The following is a 22,248-nucleotide window of genomic DNA, read 5'->3' as shown; positions in this document are numbered from 1 at the left end:
GATCAACTCCTTAATTTCTCTCTCTTCTGTCTTGTTGTTGGTATAATGGAATGCCACTGATTTCTGTGCATTGATTTTATATCCTGCCACTTGACTGAATTCCTGCAGAGTTCTAGCAGTTTTGGGGTGGAGTCTTGAGGTATGTGCCCTCTATCCCTATACTCTGAAGAGCTTTGATCAAGAACGGATGCTCTACTTTGTCAAATGCTTTTTCTGCATCTGTTGAGAGGATCATATGATTCTTGTTCTTTCTTTTGTTAATGTATTGTATCACGCTGATTTATTTGCAGATGTTGAACCAAACTGGCAGCCCAGGGATAAATCCCACTTGGTTGTGGTGAATAATCCTTTTAATGTACTGTTGGATCCTATTGGCTAGTATTTTGGTGAGAATTTTTGCATCCATGTTCATCAAGGATATTGGTCTGTAATTCTCCTTTTTAATGGGGTCTTAGTCTGGTTTGGGGATCAAAGTAATGGTGGCCTCATAAACGAGTTTGGAAGTTTTCCTTCCATTTCTATTTTTTGGAACAGTTTCAGGAGAATAGGTATTAATTCTTCTTGAAATGTTTGGTAGAATTCCCCTGGGAAGCCATCTGGCTCTGGGCTTTTGTTTTTTGGGAGATTTTTGATGACTGCTTCAATTTCGTTAGTGGTTATAGGTCTGTTCAGGTTTTCTGTTTCTTCCTGGTTCAGTTTTGGTAGTTGATACATCTCTAGGAATGCACCCATTTCTTCCAGGTTATCTAATTTGCTGGCATAGAGTTGCTCATAATATGTTCTTATATTTGTTTGTATTTCTTTGGTGTTGGTTGTGATCTCTCCTCTTTCATTCATGATTTTGTTGATTTGGGTCATTTCTCTTTTCTTTTTGATAAGTCTGGCCAGGGGTTTATCAATCTTGTTAATTCTTTCAGAGAAGCAGCTCCTAGGTTCGTTGATCTGTTCTACTGTTCTTTTGGTTTCTAGTTCATTGATTTCTGCTCTGATCTTTATTATTTCTCTTCTCCTGCTGGGTTTAGGCTTTATTTGCTGTTTTTTCTCTAGTTCCTTTAGGTGTAGGGTTAGGTTGTGTATTTGAGACCTTTCTTGTTTCTTGAGAAAGGATTGTATTGCTCTATACTTTCCTCTTAGGACTGCCTTTGCTGCTTCCCAAAGATTTTGAACAGTTGTGTTTTCATTTTCATTGGTTTCCATGAATTTTTTTAATTCTTCTTTAATTTCCTGGTTGACCCATTCGTTCTGTAGTAGGATGCTCTTTAGCCTCCATGTATTTGAGTTCTGTCTGACTTTCCTCTTGTGATTGAGTTCTAGTTTCAAAGCATTGTGGTCTGAAAATATGCAGGGAATGATCCCAATCTTTTGGTATCGGTTGAGACCTGATTTGTGACCTAGGATGTGATCTATTCTGGAGAATGTTCCATGGGCACTAGAGAAGAATGTGTATTCCGTTGCTTTGGGATATAACGTTCTGAATATGTCTGTGAAGTCCATTGAGTCCAGTGTGTCATTTAAAGTCTTTATTTCCGGGGTGCCTGGGTGGCTGAGTGGGTTGGGCGACTGCTTTAGGCTCAGGTCATGATCCTGGAGTCCCAGGATTGAGTCCCGCATCGGGCTCCCTGCTCAGCAGGGAGTCTGCTTCTCCTTCTGACCCTCCGCCCTCTCATGTGCTCTCTCTCTCTCATTCTCTCTCTCAAATAAATAAATAAAATCTTAAAAAAAATAAAGTATTTCCTTGTTGATCTTTTGCTTAGATGATCTGTCCATTTCAGTGAGGGGGATGTTAAAGTCCCCCACTATTATTGTATTGTTGTCAATGTGTTTCTTTGCTTTTGTTATTAATTTCCTTATATAATTGTCTGCTTCCATGTTAGGGGCATAGATATTTACAATTGTTAGATCTTCTTGTTGGATAGACCCTTTAAGTAGGATATAGTGTCCTTCCTCATCTCTTATTACAGTCTTTGGTTTAAAATCTAATTTGTCTGATATAAGGATTGCCACCCCATGGCTCCAACTTTTAAAAAAAAAGATGAAAATAATACATTAATGGTGGATTTTTTTATGAAACTGAATTTCATGACTTTCATATGAAAATATGTTTTTATACAATTTTTAAAAAAATTCTAGTGATTAGTTAGACCTCAAAATCTGGAAACCATTGGACTAGCTTATTCCAGTAGTCTCTTTCAGTATTAATGTTCTTTGATCTTATTGTTTATTCTTTTTTCCTACATCCCAAGAGAAAGGAAATGTCAAAAAGAATGTCTAAGAATCAAAGAGCTTAAGGGAACTTAATTGTTGTATCAATCAGGATAGAATCGGTGATGCCACAATAACAAAAACCCTGAATTCTCAGTGTCTTAACAATAACCAAGTTTATTTCTCATGTTTACCTTAGATCAAGGAGATTCTTCATATTAGTCCCTTTATGATCTGTCACTGAAACTTCATTTCGATACATGCTAACAATCACAGAGGCCCCAGAGTAAAACATATTACTTCTGCTTTTATTTCATTACCAAAGCAAATGACATGGGCATTCCCAAATTGAACAGGACAACATGTATATTTCACCTGCAGGGAGGAGCACTGAATATTTATGAATAATAATACGTTCTGTGGGTGTGAGATCAGGAATAAAAACTGTAACAGACAGGGGTGCCTGGGTGGTTTAGTTGGTTAAGCAGCTGACTCTTGATTTTGGCTCAGGTCATAATCTGAGGGTCCTGAGATCAAGCACCATGTCAGGCTCTGCACTGAGTGTGAAGCCTGCTTAAGATTCTCTCTCTCCCTCTCACTCTGCCTTTCATGCTCATGCTCTCTCTCCAAAACAAACAAACAAAACCCACATTGTAACAGAGAAATACTAATTTTGTTTAGTGTAAAAATTTGAAAAACAGGAAATATGAGATGAATACTTACTACTTTTCAATTTTCTAAATATTAATATTAGCTAAACAGAAATTTCCAAATTCTAAAATATCTTCACATTAGAGTATTTGATTTTCTTTACAACTCAGTGGTGGAGACTGATAAGCCTGAGTAGGCTAAGAACTCACTATAGAGTTAAACTGCTTGGTTTTGAATTTCAGTCTCAGCAATTACTGAAATTTGACCGTGGACAAATGACCTTACTTAATGTGCTTCAGTTCCCTTCTTTTAAAACTGGGTATAATCATAGTTCTATCTTGTATTTATGTTTATGTGATGAATCAAAGTGATAATATACTGAAATGACACATAGTAACACTCAATTCATATTCTTAGCTGTTTTAGTTATTTTTGTATTTTTATCATATTTATCAATAATACTATTACCCCCCATTTTCCAACTGAGACCTAATGCAATCTACAGTCTTGGGTTTCTCTAACGTTCACATAGTAGATGGCAAAGCTCAGATTCAAAATAAGATTTTTGGTTTAGAGGCTTGTTTACATCCTAGTCACACTTATTTAATTTGACACAATCATTTTAATCTATGTCTTTAAGGTTATTTTATCAAAAAAATTATTTGCAGATTGCTATAGATAGTTCAGGAGAAAAAAAGATGAATTGAGATTGGGAGAGGATACTGAGAAAGAGAAAGGAAGAAAGCAAAGAGAAAGAAAGCAAACAACCAAGGTCCAGTGTAATTAGGAGAGGTGGTGGGGCAGCAAACTGAGCAGAGAGAAGACAGTGGTTTGTTAAGGAATCAGGAGTGATAGTGGCCAATCAAGAATCATTGTAGAGCTCACATGAGACTTTTTTTTTTTTTACAAATTAGGTTCAGAGAATTAGACTCTAATAGGACTATAAAGTCCTAAATTCAGCATTTTTTTTCCTCACTGAAGAGAAGCAAAACAAGAACTGTGTGATTTTTGTTATTTTATAATTGAAAAGACTGATGTGGATTTGAGTTTGCTGATTTAAAGAAATGATGTGGTAAGTTATTTTAATGTTTTATGAATATCATGTAGTCCCTACCCCCCACTTTTTGTCTTGAAATAAATGGTTTCTGTCATATGATTTGATATTGTTCAGAGTTTCACAATCTATTCTAGGTTTCTTGACAACTCAAGTTTCAGGTTCCAGTGGCACAAAATGTACTATTTATGCTCTTTGGGTTTGAAGTGTGTCTGAGCTGTGGCTCAAAATGTTTCTCTCATTTAAGAAATTTGGTAGGCAAACTTGATTATATTTGCCTCTTTTCTCTAACCTTCACATGTGATTCATTATCTTGAGCTCAGTTTCATTTTCCTGTTTTTCTTTTCTTTTTTTTGGTGGGGATAGAGAGCTTATGGGAGACAGTTTTGAGAAATTTGTACATGATTCAATGTAAAATTTAGAGGAATTACACTTTTTTCAGTAAGACAAACCACTAACTTGATCAAATACTGTAGTAATAATACTACCTGAAGCGCTAGAATATTGAAAACTATGAAAATAGAAAAAAAAACAGTTGGAGATAAATAAAAGTGACAAAATAAGCATAGATGTGACATTTAAGGGATTTCCATTGAAATGCTTAATGATACTTTAATTAAAAAACGTGTTAAAAGATATTTAACTATGAGGTATCTAGGCTAATAACTATAAATGATAAGAGTAGATGACTTGTTTCTTCTTGGTTAATGTTAATTTATTTACATGTTAAGAAATACACTACTATCTGCCTGAGAGGTGAGGCTGCTTTGGATAGGGGGAAAGAACATTGTCATAGCTAATACTTATATAGGTAACTGACATTTATATAAGTAGGAAGAAAGCTATACAAATAGATACTAGTTTTTTTTACTACTACTTTTTACCTAGCATTTTAATAGAGCTCCTTTATTCTATTTATGACGTGGTATGATTTCAGTAGAATTTAAGCTGAATCACTAAATTTATGGTATTTCATGTATTAAGAGAAATCCTGGATTTATTCTAGAGCCTTTCCCCTATGATATCATTTATATTGTGGACATTAAATAAAATAACAAATATCTCAATAGTGATTGAGGAAAAGAATACTTGAGAACATCAGAAACTAGCAAACTTATGGAGAAGTCTAAGTTAATAGTATTTTTTTCTTCTTAACATTGTATATGTTTTATTGGCACTTCAAATATAAATACTTCTTAAGGAGGATTGCTTTTTACCAAATGTCCTAGTTCATATTTTTAAGGAACTCCCAATACATCTCATTTGACATGTTGTAGTAGCCCTTAAAGCTTTAAAATAGAAGGAAATTTCCTCTTTGTAAGATAATCCAAGCAATATGAGATGTGGACAATAGAGCACTGATATTAGTATTAATAACTGTGAATATCTTCTCTGAGGAGAACAATTTTAGGAAATCCATAATGGGAATTAAACATAACAACTATTTCAAGTTCTTATTTTTTGTTTTGTTATTTTTAAAAAATATTTATTTATTTGAGAGAAAGAGAGCTCGAGCTGGGGGAGGGACTGAGGGAGAGGGAGAATCAAGCTCCCCACTGAACAGGGAGCCCGATGACCTGAACTGAAGGCAAATGCTTAACTGACTGAGCCACCCAGGTGCCCCTTTTTTGTTTTGTTATTGATATCAAAGATGTCAAGGATTTGTTTGCAGATTTTACTTCACAAGATATAAATATGCTTTAGTTGTTGGTGTTTTTTTTAAGGATTTTATTTATTTATTTGACAGAGAGAAAGAGTGAGTACAGGCAAGGAGAGCAGCAGGCAGAGGCAGAGGGAGAAGCATTCTCCCCGCTGAGGGGGGAGCCCAATGTGGGACTTGATCCCAGGACCCTGAGATCATGACCTGAGCTGAAGGCAGAAGCTTAACCGACTGAGCCACCCAGGCGCCCTGCTTTAGTTGTTTTAATGCCTCTGCTATGGAGTTTATAGCTCTTTAGATTGATTGAGATGAAAATTAAGACTAAATGAGAAAATCTATGACAATGACTGACCCTTGATAGAAGATTATTGTATAATGTATACATCCACCTATGCTGTGATGCTAGTAAGATTTCTCAGCTTATGTCTGCAAGTTATCCGTTATTTTAATAACATCCTAAAATACATATGAAACACTATTAAAAACATTTCAGAGTTAATTGATGCAGCGATGAGAAGTTATTTCAAAATCAACAGGAGATCTCCTAGAAGCTCTAAAGAGGTTAAAACAAAAAAAGAGGAGAAGAAAAAAAAAGTGTGGAAAAAAGAGCAGATGGAAAACATTGCTAGTTCCTTCTTATCACTATCTATTCCTGTGGCGGGGGGAGCAGAAAGTATTATTAGAATTTGGAAAGAGTGGAATGGAAAGAGAGAATGTCCAAGTGACTATAAATGAAAGTGGAAAGAGAGCATAAGTTTAGAGCAGTTTGAATAGTACCAGCAATAAAAATAAAACAGTAATAACAACATTACAGAGACCAGATATATTGGGTTTTTAATGTATCATGCACTGGGGTAACAGCTTTATTGGTGTTAATTCACTCAATCATTATGACAACATTATGAGGTACATAGTCCTTTTTCTAGTTCATAAACTTAAAAGAGATTATTTAAAAAAAAAAAAAGATTGTTTTCCAGGGTCACACAGATAATAAATGACAAGGTCAGTATTTGAACTGTAGTTTATCTAACTCCTAAGGTCATTTTCTTAACATTTGGAAGCTTAAGTACAAAGTTCAAACCATGCTCTTATCTAATTCTCAACTCTTTATCACCATCAGCCTTATATCATCCACTGTCTAGTCAGCCTTCATCTCTTTTTTCTCATTTGAATATTCATCTACATCCAGTTAGTCTATTGTCCTCCTTGCAAATTTTCCTTCCTATTTGTTTTTGAAAACCTTTCTCTGGTGCCTGGGTGGCTCAGTTGGTTAAGCATCTGCCTTGGGCTCAGGTCATGATCCCAAGGTCCTGGGATTGAGCCCCGTGTCAGGCTCCCTGCTCAGCGGGGAGTCTGCTTTTCCCTCTGCCCCTTCCCCCTGCTCCTGTGCACTCCCTCTCTCTCTCTGGCTTTCTCTCTTGCTTCCGCTCTCTGCCTGAAATAAATAAATAAAATCTTTTTTAAAAAAAGAGGTCAAAGGAAACTGGGGAAATTAATGTTAATAAATTTTATTTAGCCTAATGCATCACAAAATATTATTTCATATTATAAATGACATAAAATTAATTTTTACATTAATTTTTAATACTAATTCTTCACAATTTGGAGTATATTTTACACTTATAGCACATCTGTGTTCAGACTAATATTTCAGGATCTCAGTCACCAAATATTGCCTGTGGCTACCGTATTGGACATTACACCTCTAGAACTCTATGATGAATATTGGTGTGTAATACAGAGAATGTTAATTTGTTGTAGGACCTGTTATCAAATCACTGGCTCTATTTACCATATGAACCTGGACAATTTATTCAGTTTGTCTGGCTTTAGTTCCTTCATGTGTACAAAGGTTTTACAAAGATTAGATTATATCACATAATTTCTGACAGTGTTTGTTTACTTTGAAAAATCATTGAAGACATAACCCAAGTTATGCCAGTGTCTTGTACAGTGCCTGGAATATAGAGTCTTTTTTTTTTTTTAGACTTTATTTATTTATTTTGACAGAGAGAGAGAGAGAGGGAGAGAGAGAGAGTACAAGCAGGGGGAGGGGCAAAAGTAGAGGGAGAAGCTGGCTCCCTGCTGAGGAAGGAGCCCAATGTGGGACTTGATCCCAGGACCCTGGGATCATGACAAAGGCAGACGCTTAACGACTGAGCCACCCAGGTGTCCCTGGAATTTAGTCTTATGTTACAACAATTTATTGATCACATAAGCCATTATGCTTTTTGTTTTGCTAGTGCCTAAGAATATTAGGAAGTCTACTTTTAAGAAGTTTGGTACAGAATGATGAACATGTAAATCCTTAGTTATTTGCAATATATTTACAATATAAATCAAATACAGCTTAATAATGTCATATAAGTTAAAAAGCTCTCAGAGGAATTATTAACTATGCCTGGGAATATCAGGATAAGCTTTGAAAGATGTTGCTTCAACTGCATCTGGAAGGAAGCATAGTTACTAAGTCCACAAGGATGTTGGAAGGTGATCCTAGAAAGACGGAAAATACTTGGAAAATCATGGAGCAATGAAATTGCTTGTGAAATATGAGGGAATTTTAGTTTGGCAATGGGTAAGTGTTAGGGCCTGTACGTTTGTATCTCCTTTCCCCCAAAATTTACATGTTGAAACCCTAACTCCCAGTGCAATGGTATAAGGCTGTGGGGTCTTTGAGAAGTAATTGGGTTTAGATGAAGTCATGAGAGTGGAACCCCATGATGGATCAGTTTCCTTATAAGAAGAGAAAAAGACTGGAGCTCTCTCTGTTCTCCACCATATAAAGATAAGAAAAAAATGGCTATCTGTGAACCTGGAAGGGGGCTCTCACCAGACACTGGAACTGCCGACATTTTGATTTCAGGCTTCCCAGCCTCCAGATCTATGACAAATAAATATTTGTTGTTTAAGCCACCCAGTCTATGATGATCATGTTTTAACAACTTGAACTGACTAAGAAAGTAGGACAAATTGTGTTTACGTGGTGGGTTAGAAAAAGGACCAAAGGAGAGCATTAGGGTTCATAGAGGAATAGTTAAGGACCAAAGTGTTCTACATAACCCTTCCCTAAAACTGGTACTTACTTGTTTTTCCTCATCTTAATGAATGGTATCACCAAATACCTTTCTGTAATTTTTCTCTTTCCCTCATTCTTCAGCTCTAATCTATCCATAAACCTTTTGCCTTTCTATCTCTGAAACATAGCCTGTCAGTGCCCTTAGTCTGAGCCACTCATCTCTTTCCTAGACCACCAAAAAAGTCTAACTGATTTCCTTACCTCTACTTTTGTCTTCATATAATCCAATTTCTTCATGACAGCAAGAGTGATCTTCTTTTAAAGTATACCAAAGTTTCTTAGCTCTGCTTTTTATAGACTCAAAAGCTCTCTCATTATATTCTACAAGGTCCTACATGATCTGGCCTAATAGACCTCATATCATTTTACCCTTCATTTTATTACACATTGTTTACCTACACTGTTGTTTTGTTTTGTTTCTTAATTTTTTTTTAATATCACTTGGGTTTTTCCTTTCCGTGGGCTTTTTCTGTTGTGCTTTCCTCTAGATTGCTCTCTCGTCTTCAAATGACTGGCTCCTTCTAATCCTTCAAATCCTAGCTGAAAATCATTTCCACAGAGAAATCCTCCTGACTATCCAGTTTAAAATACCTTGATGACAAAGTCACTTGCTATTTTATTATGTTAATTCATACTAGTTCTTATTGATATCTTCAATTGTTTTATTATTATTATATTATTATTTATTCATATATTTCCTTTTTTTCTTTATTTTACCAAATTTTTATATAAATTTTAGTTAACATATAGTGCAATATTGGCTTCAGGAGTAGAATTAAGTGGTTTGTCACTTACACAACCCCCAGTGCTCATCATAAAAAGTGCGCTCCTTTATGCCCATCATCCATCTTGCACATCCCACACCCATCTCCCTCCCTCCACCCTCACTTTGTTCTCTATTGTTAAGAGTCTCTTATAGTTTGTTTCCCTCTCCCCTCTTCCCCCCATATGTTCATCTGTTTTATTTCTTTTTTAAAAAATTTATTATTTTTAAAGATTTTATTTATTTGAGAGAGAGAGAGAGTGCAGATCGAGAGAAAGAGCGTGAACCCAAGTGAGTGGCAGAGGGAGAGGGACAAACAGACTTCCCGCTGAGCAGGGAACCCCCCCCGCCCCCCGCAAATGGGAGACTCCATCCCGGGCCTGGAATCATGACCTGGACTGAAGGCAGACGCTTAACCGACTGAGCCACCTAGGCACCCCATCTGTTTTATTTCTTAAATTCCAAATATGAGTGAAATCATATGATATTTGTCTTTCTCTGACTGACTTATTTTGCTTAGCATAATAAACTCTAGGTCCATCCATGTTGTTGCAAGTGGCAAGATTTCATTTTTTTTATTTTAAATTCAAATTAGTTAATATATACTGTAGTATTGGTTTCATGATTAGAATTTAGTGATTCATCACTTACATATAACACCCAGTGCTCATCCTAACAAGTGTTCTCTTTAATACCCATCTACCATTTAGCCCATCCCCCACCCAATTCCCCTCCAGCCACTCTCAGTTTGTTCTTTTACCTATACAGTCCCTTATGGATTGCCTCCCTTTCTGTTTTTATCTTATTTTTCCTTTTTTAAATTATGTTCAGTTAGCCAACATATAGTACATAGTTTTTGATATAGTGTTCAATGATTCATTAGTTGTGTACAACACCCAGTGCTCATCACAACACGTGCCCTCCTTAATACCCATCACCCGGTTACCCCATTACCCCACTCCCCTCCCCCCTGTAACCCTAAGTTTGTTTCCCAGAGTCTGGAGTCTCTCATGGTTTATCTCCCTCTCTAATTTTTTCCATTCAGTTTTCCCTCCCTTCCCCTATGGTCCTCTGCACTATTCCTCATGTTCCACATATGAGTGAATCCATATGATAATTGTCTTTCTCTGCTTGACTTATTTCACTTAGCATAATACATTCTAGTTCCATCCACATTGTTGCAAATGGCAAGATTTCATTCTTTTTTATGGCTAATATTCCATTATAAATAAATAAATGTACACACACACACACACACACACATATACACACTACTTCTTTATCCATTCATCAATTGATGGACATTTGGGCTTTTTCCATAGTTTGGCTATTGTTAATAATGCTACTATCAACATCGGGGTTCATGTACCCCTTTGAATCTGTATTTTTGTATCCTTTGGGTAAATACCTAGTAGTGCAATTGCTGGATCATAAGGTAGTTCTATTTTTAATTTTTTGAGGAATTCCATACTGTTTTCCCATAGTAGTTGCACCTGTTTTTTTATTATGTTATGTTAATCACTATATATTACATCATTAGTTTTTGATGTAGTGTTCCATGATTCATTGTTTGCATATAACACCCAGTGCTCCTCTTTTTATTCCCACCAACAGTGTAAGAGGGTTCCCCTTTCTCCACCTCTTTGCCAACACCTGTTGTTTCTTGTGTTAATTTTAGCCATTCTGACAGGTGTGAGGTGATAGCTCATTATAGTTTTGATTTGTATTTCCCTGATGGTGAGTGACGTTGAGCATTCATATGTTTTCTTTCCACAGTAGAATGCAAATTCTTTGAGAATAAGAATCCTGTCTTATTCATCACTGTATCTCGAATATCATCCACATGCTTAAGCAAAAAGCAGTATTCAGTTAATGCTTGTTGGATTAATGGATTAAGTTTTCCCCACCTGTACTGTTCTCTTTTATAGGTTTTTACTTACATTAAGAAGGAAATGGGATTGAATTCATGACTGTAGTGTCCTATCAGGTATAAGAGATATTTAGCTAAAAGGAGAAAAAAACAAAACATTCTACTGCTGTAGCCATTGCATTAAACACATGATTTGATGGATGTGGGGAAAGGTCTGTTTCCTCAATTCATGGGCATTCACATTCCAAATAATTTCTTAAATCTTAATGCAGAAATTTAAATAACTAAAAATAAGGGGTGGGTGGTGTAAAAACAGAACTGAATTGAATATCCTATTTCTTTTTGAAATTGAAATGTTATAATGTTTGTAGATAGATAGTTAAGGCAATGTTCTGACTATAAGTTCAGTTGGCTTTCATTGTGATTTTCCTTCTGTTAGTGAAGGACTTCAGAGATAAAACCTAATCCTAATTAAATAATACATGATTAAGGATTCTTTACGTATAAACTGCCAGATGTTTAAAAAGGTTAATATTCCCTCAATAAGGAAAACATTAAGTTCTAAAAGGTCATTTAGATTGTTTTCCTGGCAGGTTGTTTATAGATATTCTTCACCTGTTAATATTATTATTGATAATCATTTTCTGATTATGAATAAACACTTTATGCTGTATGTATTTATTCATGTTAACATTTACTTAGTAAAATGTTTCTTACAGGAATATAAATGGGAAAGAATGCTGGCAACTTCAAAGCAAAATGAAGTTCTTCCTATTGCTTTCAGTCATTGGGATCTGCTGGGCTCAGTATGCCCCAAACACCAAATCTGGACGGACATCTATTGTCCATCTGTTTGAGTGGCGCTGGAATGACATTGCTCTTGAATGTGAGCAATACCTAGCTCCAAAAGGATTTGGAGGGGTTCAGGTGGGTATTGTTCATAGTATAAACTGCAGTTTTCTATGCTTATAGTAAAGGGTATTGTGATCTGTATCTGTGAAGCTGGAACATTTTACTGAGGAAGAAAAAAGTTTAGTATTGTTGGCAACTTTATGTTTTGTTTCTGATATAATCTTTCAGCAGGACATTTCCAATATGCTGTTAATATTTTCATGTGGTTGTTAAAAATGTAAGTGTATATGCAAAGATTCAGAAATTATTTTAGATTATTGATTAGTTTTGAGAGTATCCAATGATGTAAAGTAACCCATAATTTGATACTTATTATGATTTTTTATTTGTAGATCTCTCCACCCAGTGAAAATGTTGTGATTCATAACCCTTCAAGACCTTGGTGGGAAAGATACCAACCAATTAGCTACAAGATATGCACAAGATCAGGAAATGAAGATGAATTCAAAGACATGGTGACTAGATGTAACAATGTTGGTGTAAGTGAATTAAAAGTTTCCTTTAAAAATATTTAAAAAAATAATTTCTCTCTCCTCTCTCCTGTTCCTTTTGAGCAGAAATTTTTCCATATTTATTTTTTATTTTACTTTATACTTAAGCTATAGCTAAAAATTATTACCTATGTTCAGCTTTTGTAAATTTTTGTATACGTGCTCTTTGTCTACTAAAGAAATTTAAGTCAAGGTTTAAAGTTGAACTTACTTATAAAGCAAGTATCAACTTTTAGCCCTATAACTATACACGTTTTCTGGGGAATCCCATACACATTTGTGGGGAATTGGAAATTCCAGTTGCAATATTGCTGTAATTTTTATGTAACTTGTATTTTTACCTATAATTTCTGGGTCTTCTTTCCCATGGGGTTTTTGATGGTGAATAATTATATTCTTTTTGACGAGGAGCATGAGAGACAATATTTACCTTCAGATGCTTAGTAGATAATAGAGGCTAGCTGCTTCTTTCTTAGGATGATGCATGGAAATTTCAAAGACCACTACTCTCTCCTGTCTCAGCTGATTCTTACCTCCCCACCCCAAAAAGGCTGTTTGCATTTTTTCATAGTTATGGTAGTTTTAGTTCTATCAGTTTATCATATATGTAGGTATTTTACCAAGGCGGTAGAATGCAGATTGGTATTCAGTTCACAATGATTTCCCTTCACGCTTGACTTTTGGTTTGCTAAGAAGATAAGCTAAAAAATAACAAAGACCTATTTTGGAGTGTGATTAACATACCATAAACTTTAGTTAATAATACTATAGATTTCTACCTCTCTGTAAGTCAAACTGAAATAGAAACTTTGTTTTTCAGGTCCATATTTATGTGGATGCTGTAATTAATCATATGTGTGGGAATAGTGTGAGTGCGGGAACCAGCAGTGCTTGTGGAAGTTACTTCAACCCTGGAAATAGAAATTTTCCAGCAGTCCCATTCTCTGGTTGGGATTTTAATGATCGTAAATGTAAAAGTAAAAGTGGAGACATTGAGAGCTATAATGATCCTTATCAGGTAATTAAAGAAAAAAAACCACAGTGATCTGAATAAAGAGATATCTGTTCCTTTAATTATCTACATGTAGTTTATTGATCTTCATTTTATTTATTTTTTTTAAAGATTTTATTTATTTATTTGACAGAGACACAGCGAGAGAGGGAACACAAGCAGGGGGAGTGGGAGAGGGAGAAGCAGGCTTCCCGCTGAGCAGGGAGCCTGATGCTATGTGGGGCTGCATCCCAGGACCCTGGGATCATAACCTGAGCCAGAAGGCAGACGCTTAACTGACTGAGCCACCCGGGCACCCCGATCTTCATTTTAAATACTGGCCTGGATTCCTAAGGAAAATAGGATTCCAACTGTGACTATTTAAAAATAAGAAATGCAAATCAATATTTAAAACATTTTTCCCAGTTTAATTTGTTCCAGTCAGAAAAGCTCATCTACTTTATTTTTTACATACTCCATTTTTATACTAGAAAATATTTCCGAGGTATATCCATACTAGAATGTCAGTATTTCCAGTTCCCAATGCAAAGAAGACACTACAGAAATATCTGTTAATGAATAGATGAATGCATAATCAAATGGATTCTCAGGTAAAGGCAATGTTTTGTGTATCAATCACAAATTTTTTACCGCAATAGGTCAGAGACTGTCGTCTGGTTGGTCTTCTTGATCTTGCACTGGAGAAAGATTATGTGCGTTCCAGGGTTGCTGAATATCTGAACCGCCTCATTGACATTGGTGTAGCAGGGTTCAGAATTGATGCTTCTAAACACATGTGGCCTGGAGACATAAAGGCAGTTTTGGATAAACTGCATAATCTAAATACAAGGTGGTTCTCTGAAGGAAGTAAACCTTTCATTTACCAGGAGGTACATTAATCCATATATGTATCTATATTTCATGTGTATATGAAATAACATCATATAATTCATTATAAAATAAGTGATAGATTTAATTAAAACAATTTCTGTTATTTAAGGGTTGAATAAATCATTTATATAGAAGAGTTTTCATGAACCCTCTTTTGTTGAGACAGTATCTAACATCTAACTCTTTATCACAAGAGATTTTATGGAAGTGCAGAGGATTTATTTAGGCTGCAAACATCTGTGTCATTTGCCATCTCCCCAAGACAGATAATATTATAGTGGTTTTCTTGACCCAGTCGTCTATCTGAGTTTAAATCTTGGCTATAGCACTATTAGCTGTGTCACACAGGCAAACTGATTTCTTTTTTTTTTTTGAAAATTTTATTTATTTGAGAGACAGAGAATGAGAGAGAGAGAGCACATGAGAGGGGGGAGGGTCAGAGGGCGAAGCAGACTCCCTGCTGAGCAGAGAGCCCGATGTGGGACTCAATCCAGGGACTCCAGGATCATGACCTGAGCCGAAGGCAGTCGCTTAACCAACTGAGCCACCCAGGCGCCAACACAGGCAAACTGATTAACCTCTATATGCAACATTTTTTTTCATATGAAGATAAAGGATGATGATAATAGTTATGTCTTTGTCTAAATATTAATAAGTTGATATTTGTCAAGCACTTAGAAATGTTGTGAACCAGATATCAAGTGCTATAGAAATGCAAGCCATTGTTATTATCATTTATGTGCAAGACTAAAGTTAGGTCAACATTCTTGCAGGACAACAGATCACCTTGTTATCGTGTTATTTTTAATATTGTAGCATATAATTTAGCACAAAAAAAGAATCTTGCTTTAAGGAAAACCATTTGAGGTATTTCAAATAATATAAATAGTTTCAAGCCATTTTCTGTATAATGTTAACTTGCTGGTTAAAAGCCTCTGAAGTTCTTATTTAAAATGATATTTTCCCTATATTTCTACTAGGTAATTGATCTGGGCGGTGAGCCAATTAAAAGCAAGGAGTACTTTGGAAATGGCCGTGTGACAGAATTCAAGTATGGTGCAAAACTAGGCACAGTTCTGCGCAAGTGGAATGGAGAGAAGATGGCTTACTTAAAGTAAATGAAATATGATTTGTCTTTTAAATTATTTCACAGATGTATTCGTCTTATTATCCCAATCTGAGTTATCTTAGGAACTTATTTAAAGCTTTTAAGGATTCAGTTACTGGTAGTAAGGGTTATAGTCTTTCAAGTTCCAATTTATCATCTTTATTATTAAGAATGTCAATCGTGAGGATATTGAGAAACCCAAAACACACTCTAGAGACTTTATGTATTATATAACTATACTAGATTTGACTAATGTTTGTATATAATATGTGAAGACCACATTATTATTAAAATGATTATATCATTTATGAAGTACTCACAACATGGCTATTTTTTATTTACTTATATTTATTTACATATTTTACATCAAATATTTACATATATTATTAACTTTTTTCAAATATTAGAATATTCATAATATAACAATACAAGATTGAAACCTACTTTTAACCCAGTTTTCCATTCTGTATGATATCATATGGATATTAATCATTCTGAAGTTTTATCTAAATTATAATGTACTGAAATCTCTAAAATGACTTTTTTATAACAAAAATCGTATAACTGTAACATGAATGTAATACAAGTAATTCATACATATATACATACAAGGAATGTATATCTATATATAGTTTGTATATATTTTTTAAAAACTCCTAGAGAATAATCATTTTAATTAGAGAATTTCATTTAGGCCTGCCATACCAAAAGAAATACACCTTTAGTTTACCCTAAAGCTATTGCAAAAGAATACATATGTTTGTGTGTGTATATGTGTTTTAATAGGAACTGGGGAGAAGGATGGGGTTTCATGCCTTCTGATAGAGCACTTGTCTTTGTGGATAACCATGACAGTCAGCGAGGACATGGAGCTGGAGGAGCATCTATTCTTACATTCTGGGACTCTAGGTAGGAAATAAAGTCCCCCCCCCTTTTTTTTTTTACCTACCTTTTAATGATGCTAAAAATACTGTTTTCTTCTCTGCTGATATCATTTTGTAACCTTCAGACTGTACAAAATGGGAGTTGGATTTATGCTTGCTCATCCATATGGATTTACACGAGTAATGTCAAGCTTCCGTTGGCCAAGATATTTTGTAAATGGACAAGTAAGTTTTGGTATTATCAAAATATCTTTTTCTCAAGAAAGGGAAGGCAGTTTTGTTGTGATTGTGCATGATGCTATTATATTTACTATTTATCAAATATTGAAGTGTAAACCTGATATAGGACACTTTTAGTAAAGCAATAGATATTAAGAATTAAAATTCATGGTCTCTATTGTCAGAGTATGCAAGCTATATCAGAAATATGACAAACACACCTTCACCCCAAAGAAGCACTTAAAAATAAGGATATAGTAAGTAAAATATGTACTTTTCGTAAGTGCCTACTTCATGGGGTTGATATAAGGAGAAGTTAACAGTTGTAAAGAACTTAAAATAGCACCTGCCCATAATATGAACAATATATTTTTTAAATATTTTGGAAAAGAAGTTGTATGGAATGCAAAGAAATTATTCAGTTGAACTGGGGTTAAATAGGGAAAGTATCTTATAAGTGGAAGGAAAATATATGTATTAAAGAAGAGAAACTTGCAGACTATTTTGGGAAAGGGAAAGATAAGAAAAATATTTGGGGTAATGTATGGGATATTGAGTAGCAGTTTTAAAAAGAAATTGAGAAATAAAATTATGAATGTATTTGCAAAGTTAGTGGAAAGTTTTTTTTTTTTTAAACTGAAGATTTCAGATAATCATTATACAGCAACTTCATACCTAAAGTAAAAAACACTTCACTACAAACCAGGCTGATATTTACCTGGTTTCTTCCCTTTTTTTTTTTTTTCTATGACTATTGTTAAAAGTGCCGATCAGAAAAGCTCAAAATTAAAACTTTGATCAATTTGGTAAAGAATATTGTGATGTATTGATTGGCACATTTATCCAGAAGGAAGAATGAGAGAAATGAATGCTTATTTAGAAATGAATGCAATTATCATACTCAAGGCATTTTCACATACATTATTTAATTTTTATAGCAACTAAACAATATCCCCATTTTACAGAAGAAGAAACTTAGGCACAGAGAAGATATGTATATTAACTGTTTTCTTTTTTTTATTAATTTTTTTATTGTTATGTTAATCACCATATATTACATCATTAGTTTTTGGTGCAGTGTTCCATGTATCACATGACCTCACTGATATGAGGAATTCTTAATCTCAGGAAAGAAACTGAGTGTTATTGGAGTGGTTGGGGGTGGGAGGGATGGGGTGGCTGGGTGATAGACATTGGGGAGGGTATGTGCTATGGTGAGCGCTGTGAATTGTGCAAGACTGTTGAATCACAGTTCTGTACTTCTGAAACAAATAACGCAACATATTTTAAGAAAAAAGAAAAAGAAGAAGATAACAGGAGAGGAAGAAAAAGGGAGTATGTCAGAGGGGGAGACGAACCATGAGAGATGATGGACTCTGAAAAACAAACTGAGGGTTCTAGAGGGGAGGGGGGTAGGGGGATGGGTTAGCCTGGTGATGGGTATTGAGGAGGGCACGTTCTGCATGGAGCACTGGGTGTTATGAACAAACAATGAATCATGGAATATTAACTGTTTTCTTAAGTAATAGTAATACAATCTTTGTTTCCATTCTGCTGTTGCTGACACTGAAGTCCTTGCCATTTCAATATCATTGCACTACTGACAGTGATATTAAGAATTCCATGGCAATTCCTTGGAAAGAAAATGAAAGGGCAAAAAAAATCTTACCTTTAAAATATGGCACTAGAGAATGAAAAATTGGGGAGAAAATGGTGAGGACTTGGTAAAAGGCTTTAAAAATACTGAGGGAGTTAGATTCTACATAAAGACAATGTAGAGACACAAGACAGACTGGGTTTGGTGTACTGGAGAGGAAAGAGACAAATACATGAAATGTTAAAAATCGGAGCTTTTTCAGTTTTTCTCTTTTTTTCTCTTTACTTAAGGATGTTAATGATTGGATTGGGCCACCAAATGATAATGGGGTAATTAAAGAAGTTACTATTAATCCAGACACTACTTGTGGTAATGATTGGGTCTGTGAACATCGATGGCGTCAAATAAGGTGGACATTCTTATTTAGAGACATCCTCTAATAACATTCTTAACATTTTATTTTAAACTGTTAATGTATTCATCAGCATTTTATGTGGTATTTTATTTTTAGGAACATGGTTATGTTCCGTAATGTAGTTGATGGCCAACCTTTTACAAACTGGTGGGATAATGGTAGCAACCAAGTAGCTTTTGGAAGAGGAAATAGAGGATTCATTGTCTTTAACAATGATGACTGGTAAGTAGATATCAATTAGAGATAACATTTTATACTAATATATTCTTGGTTTACTATTTTCTTGCACATTTACTTTTTTTGTATCGGAAAAATCCTTTAGTCAGTGGATTAAGAAACCACAGAAATCAGAAAAAAATGATGATGGCTTTTATTCTTCTGATCTCTTCTTTATAAGGGCTTTCTGTTCTAGATAGAATTATGTTATATGCATTCTTGCATTTCATGTACAGGTATGAGGCACACACATAAGCTCACATATACACCCCACACAAAATACACAAAGTAGTTAATATAAAGGTTGTGAAATCACTAGAAGAATTGTCTTATAGCCACCCTTCCCTTTTTAAATAATGGAAAAATATTGCCTCAATATTGAAGTACATCTTTTTAGCTCTTTTTTTGTTAAGTATTCTTGTATCTGTTTTGTCTTCTTTTTTCACTTCCCTGTCTCTCTGATAAATAATATATATTTTTAAAGCATCTGTATAAAGAACTTGTATCTTATGGTTGGTCAGTGATTCACATCAGGAGATTTTCAAGTTTTAGTTCTGAGACTTCTTCTTACCTTCATTGGTTATACTTACATCCTCTGCTTCTAGTATATTGATTCCCTGATATATAGAACTATGACTTAGAAGATGTCTTTGAAAGCAGTTGAAATGTCTCTGTTCCAAGGCCAACTTTCACTCATGCTTAGCTCATTTTAGCCTACATTATATTTTACTGACAAAAAGATAAATCAAATATATCTCTTTCTTGCCAAAAGAAGCTATGGCTAATCCTTTAATTTCTGTCTTTTAGATGGGAGAAGCAAGATAAATTTAGGAGACAGCTTTATATTTAAAACCATGTATCTCTTCATAAAATGCTAGATTATTTTTATTTCCAGCCCAAATTCATTTTCTTCTCTTGTGAAAAAGATTTTTGCAGAAATAATCAAATTTAAATTACTGAAAATAATTAGTATTTGCTTACATTTAGATGGGGAAAATTTTAAATATTTATGTTTACCAAAGGAAGTACTTTTATCTAAGGGTGACAAGTCACTAAAATCTTTAGTGATATTCCTCAGCCATAATTTTGTGATAATACTCACTGCTGACTAGGAAATTGCTAAGTCTTCTGTAAGATTACTTTTAGTCCTGGAAAACTGTTCACATCTACTGGAGAGGTCTTTGGCACAAAGTTAAGCTTTTAGAGATAGTCTGAATTCTTGCTTTTTATTGTGCTGAATTCAAGTTAAATCTTAAATTTTATTTTACAGGACATTATCTTTAACTTTGCAAACTGGTCTTCCTGCTGGCACATATTGTGATGTTATTTCTGGAGATAAAATTAATGGCAACTGTACAGGAATTAAAATCTCTGTTTCTGGGGATGGAAGTGCTCATTTTTCCATTAGTAACTCTGCTGAAGATCCGTTTATTGCAATTCATGCTGAATCTAAATTATAAAATTTGAAATAAATAAATACACATACTCACAGAAATAACCAAGTGCATTTCTTTTCATGTGTGCATGTGTATGTGTGTGTATTCTTACAGTTCATTAATTTTTGGTAAAAGCTATAAGTGATCAACTTGAAAAAACTCAGAAAAGCATAAAAATCACATATAATTATATAATTATAAGATAGCTACAATTAACACTATATTATATTTTAGAAGACTCATGATGACTTGTCAAAGGAATGTTTAAGAATTCAGAGAGGCATCTTAACAAATATGTTTCTTGCCATTAACACCATTTCCCAGTATGCATTTATGTATCTCTTCCATCAAGTGTTTCTAATAATTAGTTAGGGATAGCTGATTTAATTATTCCCATACAAAGTTAGAGCATTTGAGTGACTTCAACTTATGAAAGCACTTTTACAATTAATAAGTTAAAAAATAAACTTGAATTATGCAAGGTGTAAGTCTCAAGTATATGGAACTCAGGAATCTCCTACTTTCTCTATTTTTCTCTTTCTGTTTGTAATGTCTTTAACTTGATGTAGATGTATGGTTTTTTGGTTCCATTTCTTACCCCCCATATGGATGGATGTAACTATTTAGGACTTTTATTACACCATATGTTCTGGATTTTCTTCCTGATCCTCTAGCTATTTATTTTCCTTCACCTTGACTTTAAATGTGGAATTTGGTAAGGATCTCATCTATGTTTTATAAGTCTCAGTTGTTTTTCTTATGCTTGAGTGATAAAATAAAAGCCATAATTTGGAAACTCCCTCTTCTTTTCACCTGTAAATTTATCTGTAATTATTCTTATCCTTATTATTATTATTATTATTATTATTATTTTGAGAGAGAGAGAGCAAGAGGGGTGGGGGAGAGGGAGAGAGAGAATCTTAAGCAGACTCCAAGCTCAGCATGGAGCCTCACGTGGGTTTTGATCTCACAACCCTGAAATCATGACCTGAGCCAAACAAGAGTCAGGTACCTAACAAACTGAGCCATGCAGGCACCCCATCCCTATTATTTTCTTCTTTCCTCCTGTAATAATGAAGAAAGTGTACATCATTTTACCAAAGGCCATTCTCCTCACTTGTGTTAATACCATTTCATTTTTATCTCATGGGGGATTTTATTTCTTAGATTACCCTTTCTTGAGGTGCCTGGGTGGCTCATTGGTTAAGCATGGGACTCTTGATTTCCACTCAGGTCATGATCTCAGGGTTGTGAGATCAAGACCCGTGCGTGCTCTGCAATGGGCATGGAGTCTGCTTAAGATTCTCTCTCTCTCCCTCTTCCTTTGCACTTGCCCCCACCTCTCATGCTCCCTCTCTTAAAAAAAAAAAAAAAAAAGATTCTTTCTCTTCTTATTGAATAATCTTTCCCTTTCTGCTAGATTTGTCCCCTTAGATTACATGTATTAGTCTTCCAACTAAAAAATCCGTGACTCCCAGATTTTTTCTAGGTATAACCCACTTCTTTGCTTCCCTTCCTAGTCAAGCTTCTGTTTTTACCACATAGTCTCTACATCTTCAACATTAGTCATTTTCATCTCCTCATCATCCAGTTTCTAATCATGACTTCACTGAATCTGCTCTTGTCAACATCATGAAAAACACTATTACTAATCCAATGTGCTTCTCTATCTTCATTTTACCTCATTTTGCAACAGTATTCAACATGGTGAGCCAACCTCTCTCGTCCTCTCTTCCTTCAGCTTCTATCTACTTTCTGGTTTTCCTTCTTTCTCACTGGTTGCTTTTTTTCAGATTCTTTTTTTTTTAA

At 34.7% G+C, this 22,248-nt stretch overlaps 1 protein-coding gene across 2 annotated transcripts in view; it reads left to right on the top strand.

The window, feature by feature from the left end:
• The window catches only part of AMY2B (amylase alpha 2B), a 54,526-nt gene extending 34,025 nt beyond the window's left edge, over positions 1-20,501 (top strand). Inside the window, exons 2-12 of one of the 2 annotated variants that reach the window (XM_028102153.2) lie at positions 3,768-3,925; positions 11,999-12,206; positions 12,524-12,670; positions 13,503-13,700; positions 14,333-14,563; positions 15,545-15,678; positions 16,459-16,581; positions 16,682-16,781; positions 18,663-18,781; positions 18,884-19,009; positions 20,274-20,501. In XM_028102153.2, the coding sequence (XP_027957954.1) occupies positions 3,918-3,925; positions 11,999-12,206; positions 12,524-12,670; positions 13,503-13,700; positions 14,333-14,563; positions 15,545-15,678; positions 16,459-16,581; positions 16,682-16,781; positions 18,663-18,781; positions 18,884-19,009; positions 20,274-20,463 (1,584 nt within the window). In that variant the 5' untranslated portion in view covers positions 3,768-3,917 and the 3' untranslated portion in view covers positions 20,464-20,501. The remainder of the gene's footprint in view (positions 1-3,767; positions 3,926-11,998; positions 12,207-12,523; positions 12,671-13,502; positions 13,701-14,332; positions 14,564-15,544; positions 15,679-16,458; positions 16,582-16,681; positions 16,782-18,662; positions 18,782-18,883; positions 19,010-20,273) is intronic. The other variant, XM_028102152.1, reaches the window with a different exon arrangement.
• The last annotated feature ends 1,747 nt before the right edge of the window (positions 20,502-22,248 follow it).

The sequence above is a fragment of the Eumetopias jubatus genome, unplaced genomic scaffold (assembly GCF_037043125.1).
Source record: "Eumetopias jubatus isolate StellerSeaLion01/CBP00866 unplaced genomic scaffold, mEumJub1_p1.0 scaffold_4, whole genome shotgun sequence".
Classification (NCBI taxonomy): Eukaryota; Metazoa; Chordata; class Mammalia; order Carnivora; family Otariidae; genus Eumetopias; species Eumetopias jubatus.
The sequence above is the reverse complement of the archived record's forward strand: the minus strand, read 5'-3'. Positions and strand labels throughout refer to the sequence as shown.